General features: G+C 54.0%; 11 protein-coding genes across 11 annotated transcripts; 6 read left to right on the top strand and 5 right to left on the bottom strand.

Annotated features, from left to right (window-relative positions):
• Positions 1-791: 791 nt before the first annotated feature.
• On the top strand, positions 792-1272 carry DACRYDRAFT_110047 (uncharacterized protein; the record flags this gene model as incomplete). Its single annotated transcript, XM_040768987.1, has 4 exons — positions 792-842; positions 905-1071; positions 1121-1178; positions 1228-1272. 4 exons carry the CDS (start codon positions 792-794, stop codon positions 1270-1272), a joined length of 321 nt encoding a protein of 106 aa, XP_040626226.1.
• A 109-nt stretch (positions 1273-1381) lies between these two features.
• On the bottom strand, positions 1382-3332 carry DACRYDRAFT_118069 (cytochrome P450; the record flags this gene model as incomplete). The annotated part of the gene is made up of 5 exons (XM_040770518.1): positions 1382-1511; positions 1566-1680; positions 1737-2416; positions 2467-2842; positions 2887-3332. 5 exons carry the CDS (start codon positions 3330-3332, stop codon positions 1443-1445), a joined length of 1686 nt encoding a protein of 561 aa, XP_040626225.1. The 3' UTR covers positions 1382-1442.
• A 4673-nt stretch (positions 3333-8005) lies between these two features.
• On the bottom strand, positions 8006-8473 carry DACRYDRAFT_110044 (uncharacterized protein; the record flags this gene model as incomplete). Its single annotated transcript, XM_040768986.1, has 4 exons — positions 8006-8047; positions 8101-8158; positions 8212-8372; positions 8423-8473. The coding sequence occupies 4 exons, from the start codon at positions 8471-8473 to the stop codon at positions 8006-8008; spliced, it is 312 nt and encodes a 103-aa protein (XP_040626224.1).
• A 455-nt stretch (positions 8474-8928) lies between these two features.
• Positions 8929-11479, bottom strand: DACRYDRAFT_23901 (uncharacterized protein). Its single transcript, XM_040773450.1, has 5 exons — positions 11367-11479; positions 10282-11307; positions 10109-10234; positions 9519-10058; positions 8929-9468 (listed from the first exon to the last, which is right to left on the bottom strand). Exons 2-5 carry the CDS (start codon positions 10438-10440, stop codon positions 9232-9234), a joined length of 1062 nt encoding a protein of 353 aa, XP_040626223.1. The 5' UTR covers positions 10441-11307; positions 11367-11479; the 3' UTR covers positions 8929-9231.
• A 1929-nt stretch (positions 11480-13408) lies between these two features.
• DACRYDRAFT_56063 (mitochondrial protein) lies at positions 13409-15113 on the top strand (the record flags this gene model as incomplete). Its single annotated transcript, XM_040775353.1, has 6 exons — positions 13409-13579; positions 13631-14086; positions 14138-14251; positions 14299-14559; positions 14605-14743; positions 14794-15113. 6 exons carry the CDS (start codon positions 13409-13411, stop codon positions 15111-15113), a joined length of 1461 nt encoding a protein of 486 aa, XP_040626222.1.
• Positions 15114-15214: 101 nt separating this feature from the next.
• DACRYDRAFT_23900 (ribosomal protein S8) lies at positions 15215-15866 on the bottom strand. Its single transcript, XM_040773449.1, has one exon. It carries the CDS (start codon positions 15822-15824, stop codon positions 15357-15359), a length of 468 nt encoding a protein of 155 aa, XP_040626221.1. The 5' UTR covers positions 15825-15866; the 3' UTR covers positions 15215-15356.
• A 160-nt stretch (positions 15867-16026) lies between these two features.
• Positions 16027-17862, top strand: DACRYDRAFT_55897 (actin-domain-containing protein; the record flags this gene model as incomplete). The annotated part of the gene is made up of 7 exons (XM_040775350.1): positions 16027-16224; positions 16279-16347; positions 16398-16521; positions 16571-16706; positions 16757-16912; positions 16965-17372; positions 17427-17862. 7 exons carry the CDS (start codon positions 16027-16029, stop codon positions 17860-17862), a joined length of 1527 nt encoding a protein of 508 aa, XP_040626220.1.
• Positions 17863-18747: 885 nt separating this feature from the next.
• Positions 18748-20015, top strand: DACRYDRAFT_82439 (cyclin-like protein; the record flags this gene model as incomplete). The annotated part of the gene is made up of 5 exons (XM_040776569.1): positions 18748-18936; positions 18983-19176; positions 19225-19417; positions 19466-19785; positions 19834-20015. The coding sequence occupies 5 exons, from the start codon at positions 18748-18750 to the stop codon at positions 20003-20005; spliced, it is 1068 nt and encodes a 355-aa protein (XP_040626219.1). The 3' UTR covers positions 20006-20015.
• Positions 20016-20945: 930 nt separating this feature from the next.
• On the top strand, positions 20946-22373 carry DACRYDRAFT_110038 (aromatic compound dioxygenase; the record flags this gene model as incomplete). Its single annotated transcript, XM_040768985.1, has 4 exons — positions 20946-21639; positions 21687-22013; positions 22068-22292; positions 22345-22373. 4 exons carry the CDS (start codon positions 20946-20948, stop codon positions 22371-22373), a joined length of 1275 nt encoding a protein of 424 aa, XP_040626218.1.
• A 204-nt stretch (positions 22374-22577) lies between these two features.
• Positions 22578-23253, bottom strand: DACRYDRAFT_23899 (uncharacterized protein). The gene is made up of 3 exons (XM_040773448.1): positions 22975-23253; positions 22848-22926; positions 22578-22794 (listed from the first exon to the last, which is right to left on the bottom strand). The coding sequence occupies exons 1-3, from the start codon at positions 23244-23246 to the stop codon at positions 22603-22605; spliced, it is 543 nt and encodes a 180-aa protein (XP_040626217.1). The 5' UTR covers positions 23247-23253; the 3' UTR covers positions 22578-22602.
• Positions 23254-24596: 1343 nt separating this feature from the next.
• Positions 24597-25395, top strand: DACRYDRAFT_23898 (uncharacterized protein). Its single transcript, XM_040773447.1, has 3 exons — positions 24597-25090; positions 25139-25265; positions 25314-25395. Exon 1 carries the CDS (start codon positions 24676-24678, stop codon positions 25051-25053), a length of 378 nt encoding a protein of 125 aa, XP_040626216.1. The 5' UTR covers positions 24597-24675; the 3' UTR covers positions 25054-25090; positions 25139-25265; positions 25314-25395.
• Positions 25396-25670: the final 275 nt, after the last annotated feature.

The following is a 25670-nucleotide window of genomic DNA, read 5'->3' as shown; positions in this document are numbered from 1 at the left end:
CAATCTCCCAAGAGCCAATCACTCAATATCTGGTCTGCTCTACTGTATATAGGAGTTTTCAAAAGCGAATAATGCCCAAAAGGCCTCTTTCCTTGATTGTGTCATCGACTGGGGGCTCAAACTGTAGGGCAAGGGATTATGCTGAACAAGACTTTCAGATGATGGATGACACATGCTTTCACAGGGAGCTTACTTGCATGCCATTGCATATCTTCAGTTCATTGGATGACAGGAAGGAGACTTCACTTTCGAACCCTATAGTTCGACTTAGACATAGCGGAGACCAACTATCATGATGACAGTGGGTTTTATAATTCCACTATAGAAGTGTTCAATCCATGGTGCAAGTGTTGCAAGGAGCTCAGCACTGTGTGTAATGCAAAAGCTTCAGCTCCGACTGAACCTACCAGCACGTGACCGCGCGTGGTGCTTCTAGGGTCAAGTTGAAGTTGCTTAGCCCACGGAGGACTCCACGAATACCAAGCTGCGCCTGTGCTACGCCAGTCTACAGCTTCATAACGACAATGCATTCATCATCCAACGTACATCAACATCCATCCGTTTGTTCGTCCGGGAGTAGGATCGCGGGATAGGAAGATGTCCACGATGTTGTTTGCCCGGCGAGTCAGACTATGCTTATCAGACTGTGGAGCTTCTCTGCTGGCCTACGCATATTCTGGATGCTACTAAAGACGACATCGAAGAGCGAAGCAGAGGGAATCAGCTCAACCAAAGTCTAAAATACAACTCGACCAAGCCCCAACATCTCAAAAAAACGAGAAAAGCTTGACATGTCTGCCACTTTTGAAACCTTCGAAGGAGAAGTCAACGTCATTGTCCGGGTGCGCAATCTCCCATTGGCCGGCCAGTGTTCCTGTCTAAACATCATAATATTCTGATACAGGTCACCGCCAAACCTGGCAAGATACAAGAGGTCCTGGAATACTCGAAAATTATCAAAGCGTGGTGCGAGAGCGACGCTGAGCCCGGTTGTGACCGGTACGAAGTCCTCCAGGTCGGGGACGAGCTCTGTATCTTGGAGAAATACAAGGACGTAGCGGCGCTTATCGAGTGCGCTCTTTCATTGCGGTCGGTTTGCACTTTGCTGATGTGGGGAAAGACATACCAAGAGCGAGATGTACGAGAAAACGGAGGCGAAGATCCCCCAGTTGGTCGTGGTACGCACACTGTGCCCGCTCTTAACGGATACTGTTAATACACGTACAGGAGGGAAGCTTGGATGTCAAGTTCTGGCAGCCGGCTAAGCTCTAGGATCTATGCAGTATAGACAAGTACCTAGTGTTATTACACCTGAAACTATAGAAACAATAACCTACATCCTTCGCTGTAAAGTGATGCGAATTGACCCGCCTTATGTTGTGTTCCATCCTTCCGGCCAGCTACAAAGCCAATGTCCATCCTTCCAATCATCAGACCAAGCTTCAGCGTTGCAGGCCCAAGTCCATCCCCCTCCGTTCAAAAACGATCTCACATCTCCCCCCCTTGGGTCCCTACACCAATGAGTCAGTCCCATCCCCACCGCTGCAGCCGGAGCATGTACGTACAAGAGTAACCAGTTCCACAGGCCGCATGCTCTCCTCCGTCGTCGACGGATGCAGCGAAAGAGAAAAGCGAGAAACAACAGTAGCGATCGTCAGGTAGAGTTCTATTTCCGCTAACCTAGGGGGGGATCAGTCAGGTGGATCGACGTTGTCCGATCGGGAGAGGGGACTCACAGTCTTCCCTGGCACTTCCTCACCCCTACACCAAACGGCATCCAGCACTCTTCCATCCTCTCAAGACGTTTCTTCTCACTTTCCTTCCATTCTTCCTCTCCCAGCCCATCAGCGGGTCGGTCACGCACCAACCACCGTCCCGGATCGAACCTTCCCGGCTGGTCGAACACAAGCGGATCATAATGTCCCGTCCAAGCACTAGCACAAACCAACGTCCCCGGCTCCAATGCCACCTGCCCTGACTTCTCCCCAGGCTGGGCAGAAAGCCGGAAGCCCTCGGGTGGGACGACCCTTGTCATAGGCATGACAGTAGGGGGATAACAGCGTAACCCCTCTTTGACCACGGCCGCGAGGTAGGTACACTCCTTTAAGCGCTCGTAAGTCCATTCTTCTCCTTCGGTCATCCCTCCCTCCCTCACCGTCCGTTCCAGCACCTCCCTCAGCTTAGCATATATATCCGGCCTGCGCGCAAGTTCCCAAGTGATAAACGTCAGTGCTGAAGGGGTCGTATCCGCCCCTGCTAGGATATATGTTGCCAAGTTTCCGGCTATGGCACGGTCTGAGAGGGCCTGGCCGGAGGAGTCGAGCGAGCGCCGGAGGGGGGTGAGCATGTCCCCCGTTTCTGAGCTTGATGGGGCAGGGTAGAGGACACGATGCGCTTCTAGGGCTGCGAGGCCGTACTGCATCCCAGTTGGTGAGGTAGGAAGCCGGAAAGGGGAACAAGGCGTACCTCCGCCAATCGTTCATCAGCGCGCATCGTCCACCCGACTCCTGGCAACCAGCAAAGCACCGCACACACCCACGCTGGCAAGACGGTTCTCAAAGCAGTCTGCAGCATGAACGCGTCCAAATCTTCTACGACCGGGTGCCCCCCTTGCTCAAGGCAGCCAAGGTCATGCCCAAACAGCGCGGAGGAGAGCATGTCGAAGCTCAGGAGTCGATAGAGCTGGTGGATGTTGGCGCTGCCATGGAGAAGGGTGTCTTTTTCTAGCCGGAGGCAGAGAGAGGCGAGTGGACGATGGAGGGAGGGTTGGGTTGAGAGGAGGGCGAGAGGGCGGAAGGAGGGGGAGGTGAGTTTCAACAGGCGGGTGTGGGCTACTGGGTTCCTGCGAGCTGGTTAGGCGCAGTATGAGAGAGGGGAGGGACTCACAGTTCTGAGAAGACGTTGCCTACCCCTCCGAAGGTCACTTTGCCCAGTCTCGCATCCTTGCGAAACGCGTGACTGCCGTATATGCGCCTTATATCCTCCGGCGCGGAGAGGCTGACGATGTTCGGGGCGATGACGACTGCGCTACCTGCTCCGTACTGGCGGTGCAGGGCGGCGATGGATTGGGCAAGGCGGAGACGGAGGAGGAGGACGGGGAAGAGGGGGCCGTGTTTTGCTAGGAAGGGGCCGGGGAGGAGGGAGAGAGGTGAGAAGAAGATGTGGCGGATGAGTCGAGGGAGGACGGGGGCGATGAACACGCAGGGAAGGAGAGCCAAGAACAGCAGAGGAGGGAGAGGCAAAATGTGAGAGCTGGAAGGGAGAGGGAGAGAGAAGCTGGTAGCTGTAGCACTCTTGAGCTGAAGGAGAAGGGTGCTGGAGTTGTTGTTCATCCTAGCCGATAGGCGTCTTCAGCTGGTGGTATCCAACTATCCGTAACGTCCGTCCAAGCCTCAGTCCAGTAGAGCACCTCCATCCAGAGCGAAAGGCACCTCAACGCCCATGGAGAACTATATACCCCCACCCTCCTATCAGCGACATCAACAGCAACATTCAGACACAGCGTGCAGGGGGATCGGCCAGATCGTCCTCTGATTTCATCGACCGGGTTCGCACGTAAGGAAAGCCAGGTCCCGGATCGAAGGAACGCCCCCATCATCGGACCATCCAATGAGGGAAATGCCGGATATATGCGCGATGATGAGATGGGAGAGAACGCGTAAAGTGCGAAGTTTATCGAGAGACCGACGCGTCTGCGTGAGTCGGATAGATGACGTGGAAGGAGGCGGGTTTGGGCGCTTAGCTGGAATGGAAGCTCAACGCGGGCGTTTAGGTGATTTGCGGGACGTGTGGGAGAGGGAGGGGATATCTTTGCAGGGTTATGATGCTGTGTATCTAAGGGCGGATTGAGAGCAAGGGGCACGTGGGGCGAACGAAGAGGGAACAGCGGGGCTGCGGCGGTGGGTAGTAGCAGACACGAGATGAGCGGCAATCTACATGCTAAGAGCTGTTCATTGTGCAGGGCGGCACTTCTGAGTGAGGAAAGCGGTGGACAGATAGGTCAGCTTCGGTCCTGTTTGGCCGGTACTCTCAGATGGTTACCATGCACGTTGAGCAGGTATGCGGCTTTAGGCATATGGAAATGTTCTTTGTGGTCAGATATCAAGACTAGGGGAGCTCAAGACTGTCACTGGAGGTATGCAGATGCCATAGGGCGTCAGAGTCCATAGAAACGGTACAACCAGTGCAAACTTCAGACAACATCAGAGTTCTCGAGCGATAAAGAGAGCACATAACCGGTTTATCGTCGTCATCCGTTAGGAGTATACTCGCCCCGCAGTAGCGTGTTCACTGCCTATCACCATCAGCATCCCATCACTCCCCACACGCTGCGCATCGCATCTTCCAGAACATCGACTCACCCTCTCCTCACCGGAGCCGAACCCCCTCTTACCCGGAGTTAGCGGATGAAAAAAGTGCGGAGTCGCAGGAACACTCACAGAGGGCAGCGTTGTCGCGCGTCCTCTTACTCACCTTTCCTGCACTCTTACTCACCTCCAACGCCATCCGCTACTGACTAGACTTCAGTTGAGCTATACCCACGAACTGGACGACGATACCTTCCTTTCCTTACTACTCTCTACTCTGCTTCTGTGCTATCTGCTTACACTACCACGAACGCGTTACTCGCCACTCACCACAAGTCACGCTTAGACGGTGACTCTACGCGCCGCACGTGCCGCCAAGTACCTATCAACGGCTTGAAGTGTTAATATAACGACCAAACAACTAACGACTGTACGCCCCATTCTTCCCCCTTTCCTGTCATAAGCTCACCCACCGTGCTCAGATGTCCAATTTCCTGCATTCCTTCGACCGCGACTCCTTCGGACTCTCCGACCGCTCTACCCTGCGCAGGCGGTTCCCCTCTTCCGCATCCGATGACGAACCTTTTCCTCATCTCTCGCCTTCCCACTCTCCCGATACCTCTTCCGCCTCTGGGTCTGACTCGGATGACTCAGTACTCGCTGTTCACTCTCGGTCTAGAGAGGACCGGGCCTTCAGTGCAGGGAGGGGACCGACAGACAGTAGGGATCTCCGTCAAGGGAAGATCCACATCCGTCCGTCTCATTCTCTGTCTGTTGGCCATGAGCGGGGGTGGGAGGACAGGGAGGTGCGGATGGAGGAAGGGAGGGAGATGCACTCACTTTGGGGGGAGAGGCTCGAGATGCGCCCTCTTTCCGGTGGGAGTGGGAGGGAGGGGAAGGGGAAGGAGCCGGTGACGTATGGCCGGGTTGGGCGGGTAAGGGCTGCGGAAGCGGAGAGGGAGAGGGAGAAAGAGCGGGAAAGGGAGCGAGAGAAAGAGCGAGAAGGGGTGGAAACGCAACGCGCGGTCTTCAGTTCTGAGAGCTTGGACCAGATCCTCGCCCGCGCCGCTGAGCGTACTGGGGCACAGCAACTGCGTGTGCATCCTAAGCCCGGTGCCGCCGGGTTGGCTAGAGCAGCGCTGGAGAAGAAACGCGCTGAGGAGAGGCAGAAGCGGGTTGCACTCGAGCAGGCTGAGCAGAAGGAGCGCGAAGAACGGGAGGAGAGGGAGAGGAGGGAGCGGGAGGAGGAGGAGAAAAGGAAGGAGAGGAAGAAGGCTAAGAAGGGCCGGAGGGAGGAGAAAAAGGACGTGAGACTTCGTGCGCTCGAGGCGGTTAGGAAGGGGGACTTGGACGCTTTGCGTTCGGAGGTGGAGCTGCATCAGGTGGCTGTTGGGGGTGCGGAGGGGAAGGACGGGGAGACGATGTTGCACGTTGCGGCTGGAAGGGGCGATCTGGATATTGTCAAGTACCTCCTGGAGAAAGGTACGTTTTACAAGTGTTTTAGTGCGCATATAGCTGACTCTCTATAGGCGCGGACCCGAAGGAACGCGATTCCCTTCACCGGACGGTGTTCCATATTGCCCTCTCAGCGGGGCATCAAGACGTAGTGGAACATCTTCTATCCACCTTCCCTGTCGAGGGGAATAAGGCGATCTACACCCCCTTGCCTGGGAAATCGAACCTCCAGCTTGGAGCGGAAACGTCCCTCCTTGCGGCAGAATTGATGCTCAAGCACGGACTAGCCTCTACATCCGAAATCAAGGACACCCTCAATTGGCTCCAAACGAACCCCACCTCGAACAAAGCTGGAATGGAGCTCCTCCTCGCCTCCCACTTGCCCACGCCGCCTGCTCAAGAGGCAGCAGAAGCGACCTCATCCGACGACAAGGACAAGGACAAGTTGAGCAGGAAACAGAGGAAGCTCGCGGACAAGAGGGCAAAGGCGAAGGCCAGGGCTGAGCAGCTGGGCTTGCCGTCTCGTACTGCTGTTGATTCTGAGCCGGAGACGGTGCAGGTGGTATCAAAGAAGGCTTCTAAGCCGAAGACGGTCCCCGCGCCGGTGCTCCCTCTGGAACTTCGGGAGAAAGAGCCCCAGGTCGTTCAGATGACTGTTCCCGAAGAACCGACTGTCACTATCCCCGACCCCACTTCCGAGCCCACGTCAACCGAGCACGCCTCCGCGACCGATCTCACGCCTCACGCCACCGATCTCACGCCTCACGCCACCTCCTTACCCCCAATCGTGGAAGTCGAACCCCTCTCTCCCTCCTGGTGGCAGGCCGTATTCCGCATCGGCACCTCCTCCGCCCCGCCAAGATATGTCAGTCTTCCCGAGGAGGATGAAGACCTAGAAGAGCCAGCACCCATGCGAGCAGTAGACGATTCCAGTTTCCGTGCACTTCCCCCTCACCAATCTCGTTTCGCCCCCGTCCCCTTCCCGTCCGAACCGACAAGCGAGACCGATGCTACCCAAAGCCCATGGAGCACCCAATCCTACCCTCACACGCCTTCTCCCCCCGTTCATGCGCCCTCTGACTCTCAAGGGATGCCCGTCCATTCCTGGCAGACGGAGGTGTCCCCCGTAGGAGGGGTTATGACCGGCGGGGAGAAGTTCCTGTTTGGGATCGTTGGAGGCTTACCTACCCCTCCTGAGCCGCAGGGCGAGACTGGCCCGTATGAACCCTTCCAGGGGTATTACGAGCCGCAACTATCTCACTTCGAGATGATCCCTCCACCGTCGTTCGAGCCTTTCTTAGTGCAGGAATATCACCCGTCTCCAACTTTCACCCACATACCGATCGCCTCCCCTCCTCCTGGACTCCCCAGGACTACTCTCAACGCATTTGCCCAGCCTTTCGTCCCTCGATTCAACTTTCCCGTTCCGCCCGCTCCCCAGACTCCTCAGACCCCGCCCGAAGAAGATCAAACACCCATGCCTCACCCATCTACGCCACAAGGTCTAAAGTCCCCCCCTTACGCACCTCTGTCTAACCCCATCTTCCATAACTCGACCGAACTGTCTTCGCCCATCGCCCCGCCCACACCCGCCGACTCGTCCGATGCATTCGAGACTCACGTCCCGCAGCTGAGCACCAGTGGATCCGCAGCTTCGGAACAGCTTGTGCAGCCCGCCACGCCAGCAAACCTGGTCGCGGCAGAGCTGATCGTGGAGCCCAAGTCGGAGCAAGTGTACACCGTCCGCTTGCCTGGATCTCGTTCTGCTTCCCAGTCGCCGGCTCCAACCGTTCACCCAGTGGAAGAACTACCGTCGGACACGCAGCCGGAGCGACCTGTATCCACCGGTAAAGCCAAGTCGAAGAAATGGTTCAAGAAGTCTGCACGTGGGAAAGCTGGGACTCCCGATCTGGCTGTGACCGCCTAATAATCTGTAATCGTGGACGATCCTATCGGCTTTTTTCTCCTTTTTATTCTGTTGAATCCCTCGCCGGGTGGTCATATTACTCAAGACCTCTTGCGAGTATTGTATTGTTTCCCGCACGTTTTCTTTTCCCTGGTTCCCTTCCGTCATCTTCAACATTTGACAATTGGTCATTCAACAAGATACATCAAGCAAGGTCCCATTCTCATTCCCCATACTTCAATTTCTATCTATTGCTTTCATCCGCTTCAATGTACTCGTAGGCCGCGTTCGCAACTGGCAATCCGAATGTCGTATACTGTACTCTGTGTCCAAAAGTCTAGAGCTCAGAGCCATAGTACTTGACGGAGATGCTCCCTTCCTGTGAAGATATAAGAACAATCTTGATGTAAGCGTTCAGTAGTGTACACCTACGACGATCAGTTCGCTAGCCTTAGCAGCGAATGCCTGGTACTGTGGACTGCTCATATGCCTGGATAACAAGGATCGCATCCAATATACTTTGTACGTAAGTTCAGCACTCACACTTCGAGAGCCCCAGAGTCCCGGTATTTCTCGATCAGGCCGATCTCATTCTCAAACCGGTCCACTTCCCAGTGTAGGGTGCCCGACTCGTTATGGAGATGCTCTTTGATCGCCCCAAGCAAGCCCAGGAGCTCTTGTAGCTTGCCATCCTTGACGGTCAACTGGGTGACCACTTCAACAACACTCGCAACGATGCCAATGACAGACATACCGCTCCTATGACAGTGATTCTTCCCTTGATAAGGCTCGGAGTGCTGGACATTGTTTAGAGAAATTTGAGGGAGGATAGATATACCTGATTCTGGCAACAGCAGTCTGCCGCTGCCGCTTTTTATATATGTATTTCATTTCCGACCAAGTTGCTTGATTTGAAACCTCTGATGTTGACCCACAAAGACCGCATCAACCGCCAAGCTGGAGGTGAGTAATGCTCTTGGCAAGATCAGGCTTCGTCATTCCCCAAGCACAGAACAGCTGTGGGAATAAAAACAAAATAAAGCCCGTCGCCTGTACAAGGAATACAGACACGCCTATCACCTATCTCCGTATAGTTGATGATGGTGAGAAATGCTTGCAATGACTCTCCACCTCTATGCACGCGATGTACACGGGCTGCTTACCTGCGCCAAGTTTTCGGTTACGCTATTACTCAACACCCATGTTGTACGCTTATCTTCTTGTCGTGACAACAACACCACGAATGGAGCCGACGTTCCTGTTAACCTCCTACCATTGGCCATGTAAGAATATTGTAAACATGGCATGCATATACACCGTCCTCTCCTCGATCCTCGCGACATGGTCCTGCTCGTCGTCTGAAAAGGGGAGGGTAAAGGCGTTGCAAGCATAGGGGTTATGAATATACTGGTCATGATAGAAACTGGAGGATGGAATATGTAGTGATGCAATAAAAGAACACAAGCGAGTCGTGACAAAACGAGTGTCTAGAGACACACACAGCGAGTTAGCATCATCACATTCATATAGACACAAATATTGTCGTCGTTCTTTCTCTTCTCTTCACTGATCCTTGACCATCAGCCTTTCGAATTGCTGGACCGTCATATTAGGGAGGTTCTTCGCCCAGTCTTGAATGTACTGCCGGACCTTGTGGTAGTTCTTGCCGGAGTACTTCTTCGAGAAATGCTCGTGTTGGACGCCTTGGTCTCGATCCCGTATAACATAGTCCACCATCTTGTGCGCAACTGGGATGATGTCCGTTTGGGAATGCCCGGCAAAGCGAACGAGAGATGGGGTCTAATATGACACGTCAGACAGTCATAGAACATAGAAGTAAGAGTCATTACCCAACCGCCCCGTTTGAGGATATGGCGGGAAAGCCATATTGATGCTGCGCTCGCCAAGCTAGGGGGTACAGTGATCATGTTCCAATCGACACTGACCATCTCGACGAAGTACTTGGCCACCGCCCTAGATTGAACATCGTATTTGTCAGCTTTGCTAGCGCGACGCAGGAAGCTCATTGGACCGGGGTAGGAGAGGTCGAAATTGATGCTCTTGAGGATATACGCCTCGGCCACAAGGATGGCATGTTCATCGTAGCCGTCGTCGCAACACTTCACAAGGTCAGACACCATCGGATAGCTTATCTCCTCGTACTTTGCAGCGAGGTAGAGGGAAGCAACGCCAACGAGCTGGAACTTGACTAGGGATACGGTACGGGCAGAGAGGAAGCGGTCGACGATATTGATACAAAGGAACAAGGTCTCGGGTAGAAGCTTGAGAGTAGCGTGAATCTGAACGAGCCAATCGACGAGCACGTCTCGGAACGACCATGTCAAATCCTTCTGCCTGTCCATGTAGTGAGGGTCGGGCATGTTTTTCAACTGAGTCGCGGTGAGCGATTGAGATACATGCGCATATATGCAGCACCCACCTCGGACTTCCTGAGATACTCGAAAATTTCCTGAGCGTACTCGCTGACATACACGGGGTCGGGGTCGCCGTCCTCGATGTCAGATTCTGGGATGATAGGCTCGGGGGGTAGCACCTCGACCTTGACCTGATTGAGGGTTAAGAATAGGATCTCATTGTGCAAAAGTCTCTCACCTTCGCACTGACAATCTCCCTGCTGACCCCAGTGGCCCTTGAGCTAGAGGCCGCACCGGGTACTCTGCGTTTGACATCGCGCCGCGTGTCGACGGCATTCTCTATCACCCTAGCCCGGGGGTGACGGGGCTGTAGGGCGTCAGTCTCATCCGCCTCCATGCTGCTAGTGCGACGCTTCTTGACGGCAGCACCTTCATCTTGTTCATCCTCCTCGGCAGCAGGTTGCGGGATAACAGGTCGTGGAGCAACAAGAACCTTGCTCCTACGCACGGCCGCATTGCCTGCAATGGGTCGGGTTGCGGCTGTCGTGGCCGCAGTTGCAGTTCGTGCACGGAGGGGTTGACGAGCCGCTGCCGTTGCTGTTACCTTCACCGGTGGGAGTATGTTGGACGTAGCAGTTGACGAGGTGCCCGCTGAGAGGCGAGCGGATGTACGGCGAGGGACTTGAGGACGAGTGGGAACGATCGTCAGGTCCTCAGGCGAGTCGATATCCATCGCATCCGCATCACCCTCCGCTTTATGAACTTCTTCAGGAACATGCGGTACGGGTGCGGGTGCTGGGTTCTCTCTGACAGTCGTGGTATTGGAGCGAGTCCGACGTGCCGGAGGACGGATGGCAGTTGGTTGAGGATCAGCGGACGCTGGACGAGGTACACCCACGGCAGGATTTGCAGCTCGTTGGCGAGCAAGCAGTGCTGTGCGGGTAGCAACTGTACTAGGCTTGGAAGCTGGCTTCACCTCTGGCTTCTGGAGGCCTTCCGCTCTCTCGTCCTTGCTGCCACTCGGCCCAGTATTAGTGACCGGTCCCAGAGCCGTACGCTTCCTGACTGCTGCAGTAGCGGTAGCCTTTGTCAGGTCAGTGAGAACGCTCTTTCCTGCAGCTGCTGAAGATGTTGACCGAGCTCGAAGACCGGTGTTCTGGTCCTTTACGCCCGTGGTGGCAGCGCGTGCAGCGCGGGCTGCGGTAAGGGATGGGACTGCGTTCTCGTCACCTACGAGATGCTGAGGGGGGAGGCGTGCCCTCCTCTATGAGTTAGGGTATAATTAGAATAGAACATTGTCTGGGGGTGGATGGTCCCACGCACGTTGATAGCCGTCATGATGTATCGCCTCTATATGTTGTTGGGTGGGATAGACGACACAGATGTAGGTTGACGGGTAGGGGTATACACGCCTGGATTAATGTGGTGGAATTGAGGGTGAGGGGGGGTGAGAAGGATGATGAGGATGTAATGGAGGAGGAGGAGGAGGAGGAGATGAACGTCGTCGTTTGAAGCAAGTCCCACGCCCTTGTGTTCATTTCCTCTCCAGCTCGTCACATCTCTCACACTCACGGAATCAAATCAAACGCGACGACCGCCCAACACGTACTCACGTGATCGCCTGACTTTCACAGCGTGATCACACATGCATCCGTCATTCGCTCCCGGCGACGCGTTCCTTGTTTGGTGGCACTTCACTTGGTACAATCAGTGGATAGCGTGGCTTTCCAATGAGCCAAGAGGAATATTAGCAGACCTTCAGCACTTCGGATTTGAATCATTATACAGAACAAGACCTTACAGGCATATCGTGCTTTACAGTAACTAGTAATCTGGTTCCTCTTTGATCCTCATCTCCTCTTTGATCCTCGTCTCCTTGATCCTCTTCACATTCTTCTCAAGTACCGGATACGGGCGGTACCTGTCCGGCGGTGGGTGGGGTGAGCTACCTAGGTATCTTGAATGGGGGGCAGGTGGAGTAGGCCCGGCCTGAGGAGATGTTGCTTGTACTGGAACGGGAGGCACATGGATGGTTTCGATGACAACTCGCGTTCGGCGCGGTGCCACGGGAGAAGACTTGGCAGATGTGATCGGGACCGGAATCGCTGGAGGTCTAGTGACAGCTTGTGGGGTTCGACTGCGCACCGGGGAGCACGGTTCTTCCTCAACTGGTTCATCAGGAGGCGCCCTGCTGATGACGGAGGAGCACCTTCCCGGGATGGGAGCATGATTTGCTAACCGCTCTTCGGAGTTCGGAGCAATGTTCTTCCCTGTGATTGAGTCGAACCAACGCTCTACTTCATACCTGCCAGCAGAGGAGATGAAGCCTCTTTCCTCTAGAGCCGAAGCAACGTGTTTCGTCCAATGATGGCATGGACATTGTTCCAAGGAGACCAGCCGGTTAACGAATAGACGACGATGGACAGAATCGATGATTTTCTCGCAAAGAACATGATTCTGGGAAAGGGCAGCATCACGTTTGATGTGTGAAACAGGGAGGGTGTGTTCCGGCCAGGCGTCATCGTACGCACATGGTCTGTCGACCTTGTAGGCTTTGTTGGGCGGAAACGGCTGGCTTACTCTGTAAACTTGCACATCCAGCTTTTTTTTCCCAAAGTATCATCAGGTATCCGAAATGATAATGAGTTTTCTCGATGCCAGTCTTTGCATCTCGTTCAAGAAATGTGTCAAGGAGGGCGAGATACAGAGTTAAAGCGACGTGACCGCTGGGTTCGACCGGGAGGTTGGCGCAAAGCAAGGTGGGACGGCGATTGTATGGCATATATGCGTCGCTATATAGCCTAGAGTATAAGATTGGCTGCAGTGGGTTGTATAAGTGGACGTACTGCATGATTATAGACAGTTTTCTGGGTATCTTGAGATCCCGATGGTCGGTTGGTGGGGCCAAACCATTGCGAACTGAGGCCACTTTATACCGAAAGAAAGAGGGGCTTCACAATCCCATCAATAGATAGAAATGACATTGCCGCTAGTTCGCCTTCGTTGGGAGCTCGGCTAGGCATGGTAGAGAAGTAATGGGCCCCGGCAAACCAAGCTTCAAGGGCAGAGTCCTCGGTGTCAGGTTCAAATCACCTCAGGCGGCTCTATTTGAGCGTCAAGATGACTACGTGAACGCGACAGGTAAGCGATGCAAGATCACACTCATCCGGTTGAAGACTCTGAGAGAGAAAGAATTGAAGTAAAGGGTACAGTAACTTTTGTCCTTCTCTTCAATGGTCCAAAAGCATCCGCCTTACTTTCAGGGTCGCGCCTTCTTTAGTTTGCCTCCCAACCACTACGGTATGGACCGCAACGCCGAACCGCAGGTGAGCATCAATTATCCAGCGTTGATGAGCGCTTGGTTGATGAAGTCGTGGTCGCAGGCGCCGCCATTGAAACCGCCGTTGTGGTCGACAGCTGCTGGCGACCCGACCGAGGGACTGAGCCTCGAACAACTGCGGCAGTGGTACGAGGAGCGTGCCGAGAGTCGGCTAAAAGGACAGTATGAGAGCACCGTTAGGGGTATTGTAGAACTGGTGCGTACGATTAGGGCGTGAATGTTATGAGAGGCTGACACTGGCACGCAGCTCGAAGACGCCAGCAGCGCACCGTTGCGACTCACTGCGCTGCGGATTACTGCCCCGCATACGAGTCAGGCGTTCCTTGACAACCTGCTTTCTCCCTACCTCGGATCTCGGAAAACCTCGGACTCTCCGTACTCAACAGTTCGCTCCGTTTTAAAACAAACCCGGGATGTGACCCAAGCTCTCGCTGCGACCAGCATATTCACCTCTCTCCAACCGACACTCGTCCGCTCCCTATCTCCGCTGGCAGAAACAGGCGATGTCGAGCTCCTTGTCGTAGCGAAAGGACGGTCGCGTCGTTTTTTAAAGGGAGAAACAAATGTGGGCAACTCAGAGGCGTCCGGCTCGATCTCGGGCAAGCTGTTCAACACCCTGGGATGTGGAGACTCGCTCTCCGTCGTCGTCTCCACCGGCACGCGTACAAGAAGAAGCACGGAGATCAGCTTCGACCAGCCTCTAGTAAGCCTTGCAAGGATACTGCCCGGTGCGAGAGCCGGAGGGAATGGTAAGCCTGGGTGGGAGCTGAATACAAGAGGTGAAGGTGGGCTTTGGGAGTATGAGCGCGACTGGACGGGCTGGGCTGGGTGCTGGGAACGACAGCGTGGGGCAAAAGCCGGCATCTCTGTTCGTATATCTCCCTGCGTACTTTATTTCAACTAACTTCTGTGCAGACTCGCACCCTGCTTGGTCACCACACCCTAGCATACACGCTTGTCTCCCGCCAAATTCATACCCTTGCACCCACCGCCTCCCTCTCAACCCGTTTAGCCGCAGGGACAAACATCAAATCCTCTTTCACACACACTTTACAAAACTCGGCCCCTAATTGGAGCTACCGTTTGGCACAGGAAGTTGCTGGCCTGGCCGGGGACGCAAAATTCGTTCGGCTAGAAGCAGACTTCTCGCGAGCCATACCCCTCACTACCAATCTTGTACGTCCCCTCTCCTAATCCAGGACGAGCGCTGATTCAAAGCAGTCTACTTCTTTCACTGCAAGAACGGCGTTCATCCGCCCTCTGTCCGAATCTCCTGTCCCCTTGTCCGACCGCGCTTTCCTGGGCGGGCCCACCTCAGTCCGAATGTTCCGCATGAACAACATGGGCCCACACGACGGTTGTTCGTCCCTTTCCCCCTGCACTTTTGTCCCTAGTCTCATTTCTCTACAGTGGACGCAACCGGTGGCGAGCTCGCAGCCTCCGCGGGTCTCTCCCTGTTGGGCAATTTCCCCGGCCGTGCCCTTTTCTGGCCTCTTCAATGGCAGCTCTTCGTCAACAGCGGCACTCTGGGCCGCCTACTCCCAGGCGACGACCTTGCCACCGCTGTTCGGACTACCCTTTCCCGGCCCTCTGTATCAGTCGGCCTCGGGCTGGTGGGGAGGATGGACCCCATCAGGGTGGAGTTCAATTTGGGAGTACCGCTGGCTGCGGCGAAAGGCGAGGGCTTGGCAAGGGGCTGGAGTGTAGGCATTGGGCTTGAATTCCTTTAGCTTAAATAGAAGTTAATGTGATGTCCTTTGAAGTGAGTTGTACGGTGTAAGCTGTAAGATGGATGAGATGAATGAACAAATGTATGCATTACATTAGGTGCTCTTCTGGTGCGGCCAGCACCAGAACGTATTATGCTGTGAGAACACAGCTGTTCAATACAGCCTCTACAAATCCTGGAACCTGCGATCCCTTTTCTCCACGCGTATCCAACAATACGACTTCCCACCCGTTTCTCAAGGCGGTCATCGTGCCCTCACCAAGAGCTCTCCGCCCTTCTTCGCCCTCACCGCATCCCTAATCTCCATCCAAGCCTTCCTGCCCCTCCCATCCTTCGTCTGTACTACCGCAATCTCTCCAAACATCATTGGGCGGACATACTTTGCCCTCCTTCCGATCGTCAGGTTGTACAGGTCGTCCCACTCGCAGAAGATACGTTTGCTGGGGTGGGAAATGAGTTCGACAGAGCCAAGGACAGAGATGTCGTCTCTGTACTTGAGCTGTGCCCAGATACGTCGGTCTTGTTCTGATGCGGTAAGGAATGACGTTGGTTCTGTGGAGTCTTTGGTACCCCGTGAGAGGGAGAGGAGGAAGCCGTGTCGCAGGAGGAGAGAGAGGATTGCGAGATTCTCGGCGGTGTAGCGTAACGGGACGAGCGAGTGTCGTGCTTTGAATGCGTTGGAGAGTGTTGAGCAGAGTACGTGTGGCAACATTCTGCTCTAGAGTACTTCTCCGATGTTGAAGAAAGGACGTCGACGTCCAGTCGAAGGATGACTCTTCAATGAAAGGATAAAGAACAAAAGTTGACTTTCACAAGTTTTGCTTCCGACTTCAACGCCCTCTCTTAGGCACACACGACCACAGAGCGATGAACACGTCCTTATAACGCAAATTTATCTCTTACCCATATCTACCATGGCCCCGCCTGTATTTATCCTCGACAACGGCGCGTCGACGATCAAGTGCGGCTTTGCGCAGCTCAACCCCAAGCCGCGGCTGATTCCCAATCGTGTCGCTCGTCTCACGAAGGGCTTCCGGCAGCTCTTCATCGCAGATGAGCTCGAGAAGTGTACTGCTTGGGAGGACCTGCATTGGAGAGTGCCATTTGAGAGGGTGCGTTGTTTGAACATGAGCGATCGGGAAGCGCTGATGACGGACAAAGGATAGGGTATACTCACCAACTGGGATATCGAGAAAGTTGTTTGGGACCGCGTCTTCTCCCCTGCTGTTATGAACGTCCGTCTTTTCACGACTTTGGTGAGAGCATCGTGATGATGGAATACCAGGTTGATCCAAGAGAATTATCACTACTGGTCACGGAGCCACCATTGAACCTCCCCAATGTGGCAGCGAGTTATGACCAGATGGTATTCGAGGAATACGAATTCGCGTCCTACTTCCGATGTACCTGTACGCAACCCGCATTCTTCCTCTTACTCCCGCTAATATTTCAATCTAGCGGCGGCGCTTATACCCCATGGAAAGTTATATGGTCCGAAAATGCCTGATGCTGCCATTCTCGTCGAATCCGGGCACTCGTTCACCCACGTCACACCTCTTCTCCGCGGTGTCCCCGTTCCTGCTGGTATCCGACGGTCCGTCCCCTTCCCACATCGTATATTTTTATACTGATGGGCTTGTGTAGGATCGATATTGGTGGGAATATGATGACGAATCATCTCAAGACAATATTGTCGTTTAGACAGTTTGAGATGATGGATCTAGGCTGGGTGGTGCAGGATATAAAGCATAGATTATGCTACGTCTCTCAAGATTTCAAGGCCGATATCGAAGCTGCACAGTGAGTATCCCTATCCAGAGATCATCGAATCTTCGAACTGACCTATGTAAAGCATCACACAATCTAAAGGCGCCGACGGGAAGATTCCGCCCAATCCCCTCTCGCGTTCCTACGTTCTTCCAGACCTCGCTGCCGAGATGCTCGGTCACTCCCTCCCTACTGGCCGTGCCCGCTCTCCAACGCATCCCGACCACCCCACGGTATCTCTCACCAACGAGCGATTCTCCATCCCCGAACTGCTCTTCCACCCTTCCAATATCGGTCTCCCTCAAGCCGGCCTGGCAGAATGCGTCCAGCAAGCGATCGCTGCCCTGCCTGAGGAGGCAAGAGCGCTTGCATGGTATAACATAGGCGTCATAGGTGGGAGTACGATGTTCAACGGGTTTTGCCAGAGGCTGGAGAGCGAGATCCGCCGGAGAGCACCCACCCACTTTCGGGTTGTGATCCACCAGGCTGAAGAGTGCGTGTTTCCAGCCCCATCTGTATTGTATGTACTGAACAGATGTCCGTCCAGCCCAATTACGTGCACGTATACTTCTGCTGTGCCATTCGCACAGTCGAGACAGTACCACCAGCTGGCGGTCACCAAACAGCAGTATGAAGAAGTAGGGTCTTCGGGACTGAGACGGCTATTGGCAGGCGACAAGCGCGCGTCGCTCACGCCTGTGCCTGCTAGTTCCAAGCGGAAAGCTGAACTCTTAGAAGAGGATGAGGATGAGGAGGACGGAGCGCACGCTACCGAGGAGGAAGACGAAGAGGAGGTGGTACCAAAGCGCGCAAAGGCGCGTGCAGGACGACGGGTGTCCGGCGCGGGCAGGGCCGGTATAGGGAAGAAGAAGTCTGCCTCTGCCTCTGGCTCGGGCACACCCTTGCCTCCTACCCCTGCTCCTGCTCCTATCCCTCTTGCCGCGCACGGCAGACAGACGCGGTCGCGCGCCAAAGCGGGCTGAGCGGCTGACGACCCCATTTGAGTCACTGCTGTTGTAATACTACAGTTTACTGAGATCGGATATTCGTCCGGTGATTCTTGTGTCGTCCCGAGCCAACAAAGGAAGGCAGGGCAATGCAAGTCGCGTGAGGCACGAGGGTGGCACGCGGCAGTTGTTGGTAGGATTTATAGCGGACTGGGGCCCCACACTCTGCCTGTACTGTATCATCCCCACATTTCACAGCATTGGCGTGGGTTGAGAAGCATGTACGACGAACGATATGCCACACTGAGGGAGAGTTATGCCCAGCTGGGCCTGAAAGAGGTGTGCTGCGCTTCCCTCCGCGAACACACCGTGCTTCACGCTAACATCACCCGCGGTGCAGGGTGCCTCGTTAGACGTCGTCAAAGCCGTGTACCGTACACTTGCGCTCAAGCTCCATCCAGACAAGAACCCCAGCAACCCCAATAGCACACTCCAGTTCCAAGCTCTGAGCGACGCGTACGAACGGGTCATGGAGCACATCCTTGGTGCACCGGTAAATGTTGGCGGTGCTGGGAGTGGGTTTGGCCCGCCGAATGGGTTTTATAATTTTGGTATGAGAGGAGGGAGAGGGCCCGCTAGACCGACTGGACAAGGACAGGGACAGGGAACGGGGAATGGGGGCCGGTGAGGGCGGAGAAGACGCACATGAGATACCCATCCGTTCGACATATCTTTGTGACATTAGGTTGGTTGTATACCCTATTGTATTGTCAACCTTCATGAATTTTCAATGTTGTAATGTATAATTCAGTGTCAACAATCGTTGTATCATGACTCAATCATCAGCATAGTTCGGAAGCGAGGTTTGTCCGAGCACACTCTCGTCACACTCCTGAAGCGCGCCTGACTTGAGCGCCCAACATGGCACCGTCCGCCGACCCACCCGCCACGACGAACGGCGCATCAACCTCCAAGGAGCCTCTCACGCTATATGAAGTATCGACACAATACAAACACTGGCGGTTCACTCCGTCGCAGCTCGAGCAACGTCGCCGGAGCATGAACGAAGTTGCTGTCAACGCAATACGGCAAGTGCACGAAGCAGAGGAGGTCAGCCCTTTCTCCCCTCACACCTCCACAGCTCATCCTTTATCAGGAAGGATCTAGTTCTCGCATATCGTTCTTGACATTTGAGGATGAGCTGCTGCTTGTCAAGCAGTATTTGACTACGATCCCGAAGATGTGCAAGCTGCACCAGTTTCCGGAAGAGGTGGAGGCTACAGCCATGAGCTTCTTGAAAAGGTTTTATCTCAAGAACACCGTAATGGATTGGCATCCCCGCAATGTCATGTGCGTGCATTGAGTATCCGTAGGCGCGGCCGTACTGACGACGTGCAGGCTGACAGCCATATATCTCGCTACGAAAACAACGAATAACCCGATGGCTGTGGATCAATACGTCGCAAGCATACCCCGAACAACGCCAAACGACGTGCTGGAACTAGAGTTCCTAGTCGCGCAGAGTCTGAACTTCCAGCTGGCAGTATGGGGTGCGCATCGGGCAGTATGGGGAATATGGCTAGATCTACAGGTGTGTCGCGTGCAAGATGTACGTGGAATTTGGACTGATCGCCCACAGACGCTCCCGGACTGGAACAAGAACGAAGCGCAGGAGTCATTTAATCTCGCACAAGAGCACGTCAGCGCTTCCCGCCTCACCGATGCCGAGTTCATCTACGCGCCGTCCCAGATCGCCGCTGCCGCTTGGCACCTCGCAAACCCGTCATTACTAGAGAAGTGGCTCGCGGCGAAGAAAGAGTCTGGCGCTCTACCCCTGATCAGGGAAATTGGGACGTTGATAGAGAAGGAAGGTAATGCGCCGGATTTGGCTGTGGCGAAAGACGTGGATGCGAGGTTGAAGATATGCAAGAACCCGGAGAAGGTGGAAGGGAGCAAGGCGTACGTGACTGCTCTACCTTTCTGCAGTTCCATGCTGATTGAGTGCAGGTACTTACGCCGACTTGCGACTGAGGAGGAGGAGGCAGAGGAGAAACGTAAGAAGAAAGCTGAGCGAGCTGCAAAGGCACTTGCGGAAGATCCTTTTGCGTCGGAGCCACTCACTGGTGTTGTGCAGAATGGGACGAAGATCAGTAACGTGGACATGGAGGATGATGATTGATCGTATTTGTAGGCCGATTGTACGATATGCATGAATGTTACAATAACAGCATTCCCCTGGAAATACTTGCATTCCGGATATGGACTTGTTGTCAACTTGCTACACATCATTATCCGCTGGTGATTTGGGCCTCATGAGAAAATGATCACTCTTCGGCTCCTACCGTTTTACATTCGTCTTGTGTCCCGGCCCCCTTCCAACGGAAATCGGGACTTCTCGAAGTGATAGTTCGGGATTACGCCGCAAACGCTCAGGATTTATGAACAAGGAGCTCTATTAATATATTAACACTCGGTGATCGGATAAAAAGAAGCCTGGGAGTTTACCGGAACCGACTCCGGTTAACGGACTGCCACGTGCTGCTAACGATGAACCGCAGCAAGCTCCGGGACTTTTTTCTTCCACCCGACACAAGCAAGCGATATCATATCTCATACCTGACGACTGGAAATCACCAGGGCTATCATTTATCAGATCTGTTCTGGAATAGAACTGCGCAGTTCAACCAGTAAACTGCTACGAATAACGTATCCCGACCTCTTGTTAGCAAATTTTCTCTACATCATCCAATGGAGGGAGCCGGGTTGCGCAGCTCAGACTTGTGCACGTTAATCTCAGACAGGCTTCACGGGAATCTCTGCGTCTTATATGAACAGATTCCTGGGCGCTGATCGCTTTCCCGGAACGCTGCGGACTTCCCTGCGTGACCTGAGGCAGGCCAGACTTTCTTGACAACTCCAGGTTTGATGACGAGGGGACGTATAGACGTACGATCTTGCTGCGCAATATGTAGGCTACCCCTGGCTCATTGGGATCCCGCTGACTTGTCTCCCAAAGAAGGTTGCGTATATAGCAGAAGGTTCTGATGCATTCAGTCGCCGCAACTGCATATCCGTTTCTCCCCTCTTCATCCCAGCACGAATCTACGAACCCCACGAGGATGAAAGCCACTTTTATCGTTCTTTCTCTCCTTGCCTTAGCCCATGCACATGGCGCCCTGTATGGACGCGAGCTCGAGGCACACTACAAACGACAAGCAGCTGTTGGCCAGTGCAGCTCCTCTCTTCGAACTCGTCAGGCTTTGCGCATGGACCGCATCGATTCCCGTCGATCCACAATCCTCGGTTCGGGAAACTATCAACGCGGTGACTCCTCGGTTGGCACAATCTCCAGCTTTGCCGACGTTCCTTCCGGAAGTCTTCCTCAGTCCTTGTCGGCTTCGGGCACAGTTCTTTCCAATGGTCCCGGTGCCGGGTCCGCCATGCCGAGTGCCATAGGCGGGAACATGACGGCAGGTGGTGGTGCCGGCGGGATGGGCGGCAGTGCGGAGACGACATACTCCCCAACCGGCACTGTCTATAGCACGTTCAATTCCACTCTTACGCTTCCCTTCGCTTCAGCTATCGCCACAGCTGCGCCAGCTTCAGCCACAACCCAGGCTTCGGATGGTGCATATGCCCTCAGCCCGATCCAGGAGGAAGGGCCGTATTACATCCCTGGGGAGTTGATTCGCAGCGATGTGGTGGAGAACCAGACCGGTGTGCCCTTCTACATCGAATTCTCAGTCATTGATATCAACACCTGCGAGCCTCTTGTGGGTGCTGCGGTTGATATCTGGAGCTGCAATGCCACGGGTTGGTTGTCCAATCAGCGCTTATGCCAGAAACTCACGTACTATCAGGAGACTATTCTGGTTTCTCGGAATCTGCGGCGACTTCCACTGGTCCTGTTGGAAACAACTCCAGTGCGTCCACCGATACTTCCAACGAGCCTTTCAGCGGAGAGCTCCTCCACGTCGGCGATCAGAACGATGCTGGCTCGACAATCTTAGATTCGGAAACCTTCCTTCGTGGCATGCAGATTACGGACGGTGATGGTAATGCTTACTTCACCACCATTGTACCAGGCTGGTATTCGGGCCGAGCGCCACACATCCACATGAGAGTCCACGTTGGTGGAAACCTGACAACAAACGGTACCTATGTCGGCGGGAATTTGACGCATACCGGTAATCCCGCCTGTCCTTTCCGGATGTAGTGTGCAGTGCTGACGTTATTCACAGGTCAAACATTCTTTGGTGAGGATCTTTATGCGCAGATCCAGAATCTCTATCCATACACCGAGGACCATGCCGTGCGCACGACCAATGATGAAGATCGTCCCTGGACCCAGCAAAACGGGACATATGCTGCCTGGAATCTCTTTTACGTGGTGGATGGTGACGTCAAGTCAGGTCTGATTGGTGTTCTCAACCTTGCAGTGGACTCTACTGCTACGGATCAAGAAGGTACGCTGCTTGTTCCATATTCCATATGCCTTATCCGGATGGGATCTTGTAGGTGTTGTTGTTAGTGGCGGCAACATGTAAGGAATACCAGATGCTGGAGTTTGTTACTCTGGCGAATGCACTCTCTTTATGACGAAAGTATCCCCGGGAGCTGGTAACGATTCTTGACGGAGAATGTCAATGTCAAGTGACGCAGCCCTACATGTACTGTTGGTGCAGAGACTCCGGTTTTGTTTGGTTGTGCAGCACACCCATGCTAATGATCAATGTCTCAGATAGATTGGAGATATGTGCTCTATGCATACAGATGCTAAGGTGCGGGCAATGTCCTTGATAATAATACCGACAGGCGCCCGCGCCTGGTCTTGTTCATGAGGATGATCGATAACACCATCACTCCCATATTGTCCTCTGTAATCCCAAACAGCCGTAGCTCCGGGCTAACCTCCGGTGTAGCCCATCTGTACTCCGCGGCTTTGACCCTTTCCGGTGCATCGGTAAGCTGGACAGAGGTTCAGTGAGGACGTGCACGCTGATTCTGGCATGTGGGCGTACCATAGATTTGCCACGACGCTGAAGCTCATACCACCTCCACAACTCTTCCTCCAGCCTGAAAGTTACACAACTAAACCAGCTAGGTAAGCGATGAGAGTGCTGTATAACCACGAGTGAAGGTACTCACTGCAACGAGAATGTACGTTCCCACTGAAAGAGGGAGACCTCGTCACCAAAGATGAAGACCATGTCATTGTCCCCATCGATATCCCAACGGATCGAAGCAAATACAGCCCAAAGACCACTCGACCTATCATACGTCTCGAACGCCCCGAAGCGCTCATTCATGAAAGGGGCCTTGGTGCTCCTAACCCGATATCGCGGGATGCCGTCCTCGGTGATGCTTGCATTGTAGGGATCCTCAGACGAAAACATGAGCACATTCGAAAAGCGTGACATGTAGGGGTATCCCGCATGGAGATAATGTTGCCCTGTCTGAGCGGGACATGATTGCGAGTTTATGTAGCAGATGTTGGCGCCAGGTAGCAGGATGCTGACGTTGAGGTGACCTTGCTCTTGACGTGCGGAAGCCACGTGGTGCGGGAAGACTACCGGTACACCCCGAGGGTGTGGCTTCATCCTTCGTCCTTCGCTCGAGGATCTCTCTTGCTGCTTGTCCGCAGCGGACGAGTACCCGAAGGGAAAACGGCATTGTCCTACATGAAGCGTGACGGATGTCCCGCTATACCCCTTGCGCAAGAGTGGACATGTCTGTCCCGGTGGAGAGCGCCGATTCTTCTAGCACGTTTCAGCGACTTGTAGGCATACTCTCACGGAATCGAATCCAGTCAGACTTCATAGAGGGATAGGGACTCATGACAAAGTCCTACTATTGCCATCAGCCGGAAAAGAGTAACGGTCGTTGTGCCGCGAGTTGGAATCTCCGAGACATTCCCCGACGCTCACAATGCACCAACATCTGGAGGATAAGCAGTCAGTATGTGACACACTCCCCTGTCCAATGGAGCACCGGATATATGTGGCTAATAAATATTACTATTTGATCAGTACGCCGCAGCACCGGATATGAAGTTGTGGCCCGTCGGGATCAGAAGCCTCTGGAAGATCGTCGTTTGGCGGTCTCCTCAAAAGACACCTTCGAAGACATACTTAGACAGTGGTCACAGGTTTCCACTTTCCATGAGTTGATATTGATATTGTTGCAAAAAGTGAAGCTCAGCCACAAGTTGGCGGTGATATTGTTGTCCGAGTCATTCCCAAAATGATGTCGTCAGACCGAGTCACCTATCCGGTCCCTTGTACCCAACTCGACGGAAACAACACCGGAAAACCGGTATGGAGTCATACTCCACGGAAAAGGAAACTTGCGGAAAGAAATGTCCTGCCTTGGTTGTTCAGTTGGATGAGGGGAGCTATGCGCTCCTCGGGCGTATCCTTGCTCCGTTCTTCCAGGAAGTTGGCGTATTTCCCTGTACTTCCCCTTTCTGCCCAGCGGCGCGACAGAGACATTACTCATGCTGGATCATCCCTCTTCGGACTGCGAGCGTCGCATCTTAGTGCCTGGTATCAATGTGCTCCACCGGAAGAATAGTGGGCGATCAGGACGAGGATCCGGTTGCTGAGATGAAGGTTCGCCAAGTTTAACAATAACGATTATCGCCTTTCCCGTAAGGATGACTCCAAGTCCATAGAGAGGTTCATCTGAGGGAGGAAAGTGTATAAATGAAACGCCTTGAACACGCAGAAAGAGCACCCACAACACGCTCCTCTCTAATACCGACTCCTCCCTACCAGTACCCAACTTTCTTCGTCGCCCATTACTGCACACCTCAATTTGGTAACTCACCTTTACTGTATAACCACAAACATGTTCAACACCTGCAAGAAAGACTTCACCACCGGCCGTGTCCGATTCTTGATCGCGGCAGTCGCCGCCCTCGCGCTGTTCGTCCCTACCCCGACTCCTACATTCGGGCTCGTTCCCAAGAGCACCACGACCGCGACTGCCGATGGTTGCCAGGGGCCGTTATGTGACGATGCGGCCACTACGGCCAGTACGGATACCCCTTGCCAAGGGCCATACTGCGATGACATCCTCCTCCCAACAACATCTACGCAGTGCCAAGGGCCATATTGCGATGACATTCTTCTCCCAAGGACGGCTACGCAGTGCCAAGGACCGTACTGCGACGACATCTTGCTGCCCACCCCGGACACGCAGTGCCAAGGCCCCTACTGCGACTAATTTGACGGCACTACGATTTAATAGCAGGATCGACAAGCTATCTTCATCTTAATCAGCTTAATCGTATTGGAAGGAAAGAACTCACTCTGTAATATTTATGCATACGCCTCTACTCGGCACTGTCATCTGCTCCCGATCCACTCGAATTAATCCACTCGTCGGCATATTATCCAACGGCAGGAAATAATCCACTCATTCCCGATCCACTAGACCTAGTCTACGCCGTCAGCATCTTAATCAACAGGAAGGAACCCACTCACCATTAATCTCCACAGCACGTCTTCCGGTCCTCTCGAACCTTCCATATGCTACATCCTCGTTTTGTCAAATCTCGCTTCCATCGTTACTCACCTCCTATGCCACTCGGGCACCACCATTCCCTACTGTACTCTCACGCTCCTTTTGTACTGTTGCATCCCCACACTCCTTCGTGTTGTTGTACCACCAGTACGACCAGTTCTGTCGTAGCCCTCCACATGGGGGCATAGTATACCCGGTCAATGATACCATGTTCTGCATGTATAACATAGCATTGAGCGCGGCCCCGGGTACCGAACGGACCAGACGCTCAACCCGGCTCAGCAGGTAGAGCAGTCAAGCAGCTGTGAGGATATCCA

Source organism: Dacryopinax primogenitus (assembly GCF_000292625.1).
Source record: "Dacryopinax primogenitus strain DJM-731 SS1 chromosome Unknown DACRYscaffold_16, whole genome shotgun sequence".
Classification (NCBI taxonomy): Eukaryota; Fungi; Basidiomycota; class Dacrymycetes; order Dacrymycetales; family Dacrymycetaceae; genus Dacryopinax; species Dacryopinax primogenitus.
The sequence above is the reverse complement of the archived record's forward strand: the minus strand, read 5'-3'. Positions and strand labels throughout refer to the sequence as shown.